Below are 1,684 nucleotides of genomic sequence, written 5' to 3' on the forward strand. Positions count from 1 at the left end.
AGCTGATCATGAGATCAATTATACCCTCAGAAACAAGTATCTGCACTCAAGAACTTCTTGCCTTTTTTGCTTATTTTTTATTGTTCTTCTCTCCATTCCCTCCCCTGTTTTTTTTTAATCCAAGAATATTATCTGCTGGTGCAAAAGCATCAAGTTATTGATCATCTTAGTCTGTCTCCAGAGAGGAAAATTTTAGTTACTTATTTTGTGGAGAAAAGGGATTGCACTTTCTAATGTCACTTAACTATGAAAGTTAAATTTAACCTTCACTTTATGATTTGGCACTAGTGAGGGAAGTAGGGATGTGTCTGATCTTGGCTGATGTGATGCTTTTGAGGGAGCTGCCAAAGCTGTTGACTTCCTTTTTTGAGCCCTGTGCCCCATGCTCCTTTAGCCAATGGCGCATGCGCGTGAGGTCTTGGCTATAATGGTGCTCCCGAAGGAGTTGCTGTTGCTGCTCCCTCAGTTGAAGCTTGAAGGTTTTGAGGATGTGTGAGCGTCGGATGAGGCTGAGCAGTTCATGGCGCAGTCGCCAATTCTCTGCTTTCACCTGCTTGGTGTGCTGGATTAGACTGCGTACAGCTTCCTCTTCAGCTCTCTTGGCCAGAGACTGAACCTTCTGATGAGAGTCCAGCTCATATTGAGCTTTTGCTTGCAGAAATCTGCTCTTGACCTTGTGCATTTGCTCTGAGTGCTGGATTTTTGTGACCAGCAGTTCTTTCTCCAGCTCCTTGATTCTGCTCAGCTGTTCCAACTGCAGGTCCTTGAAGGGCTGCAAGTCTTCAACCTCCTTGTTCATAAGAGAATACTTTGTTTCCATCTCCATCAATTGGTTCCTCACCTCCTTCTCTTTAGCTGTGTACTGTGAGCTCAACTCTTCCTTCTGCTTTCGGACCTGTGCCAGGTCGAAGTGGTTCTGGTCGTTTAGTGTAATTATAGTATTGTGGCATTTCTGAGTGTGTTTGCTTATATAGGTCATGTAGGCTTTGCTGTCCTCCCGAATCTTCTGGGCCTCCTTATCTAGGAACTCATTCTCCCACAGGAAGTGCTCTACTCGCTTCATGTACATGTTCATATGCTCAGTCAGGATCTTATATTCCTTCTGCAGATACTGCTCCCTCTCTTTGACAAATGGTTCTGTGCTGCTCCTTGCCTTGGATATATCACCTTCCTTTCTGTTTGTTCCTTGCTTACTTTTTCCAAAATCTTTAGCTGTTTGTTCTGGCTTCTTTTTTTTGGATGCCATGTTCAATGCTGGGATGCCAGGGGTACTAGCAAAATACAACAGCATGGGAGGTTATATATGGTAGGCGAAGAACTACAAACACATATTTTAAGGTTGGCTAACCCTTCTAGTCATAAACCTCCTGTTTTTAATTGATTGAAATGTTGGCCTGGAATTTTTCATGCTTGGTCTCTTATTCAGGATGAATTTGGGGCGGAGGGGCTGGGGGAGGGGCAGGGATTGTTTAGCCAGGACTAGAATAGCAGTACTGAGAGATATCAGGAGAGATGTGACTTGGGGAGAGTGTGACTAGAATAACAGAGGGGCATAGACTGAGCAGCATGATAGGGAACCCAGGGCTGGAACAGAAGGGGTCCTGTAGGCCAGGAATGAGGGACTCTGGCAGAACTGTGTGAGTGTGGGAGGATAGATGAAAGACTGTAAGGGTCAAATTCCCTG

At 44.8% G+C, this 1,684-nt stretch overlaps 1 protein-coding gene across 1 annotated transcript; it reads right to left on the minus strand.

Moving 5' to 3' along the window:
- Window positions 1–271: 271 nt before the first annotated feature.
- On the minus strand, window positions 272–1,262 carry CCDC166 (coiled-coil domain containing 166). Its single transcript, XM_005314934.2, has one exon. It carries the CDS (start codon window positions 1,244–1,246, stop codon window positions 272–274), a length of 975 nt encoding a protein of 324 aa, XP_005314991.1. The 5' UTR covers window positions 1,247–1,262.
- Window positions 1,263–1,684: the final 422 nt, after the last annotated feature.

The sequence above is a fragment of the Chrysemys picta genome, chromosome 2 (genome assembly GCF_011386835.1).
Source record: "Chrysemys picta bellii isolate R12L10 chromosome 2, ASM1138683v2, whole genome shotgun sequence".
In the NCBI taxonomy this organism is placed as follows: Eukaryota; Metazoa; Chordata; order Testudines; family Emydidae; genus Chrysemys; species Chrysemys picta.

Excerpts from the sequence above, each read along its gene's own strand:
- CCDC166 (XM_005314934.2), bottom strand. The coding sequence starts at position 1,246 with ATGGCATCCAAAAAAAAGAAGCCAGAACAAACAGCTAAAGATTTTGGA.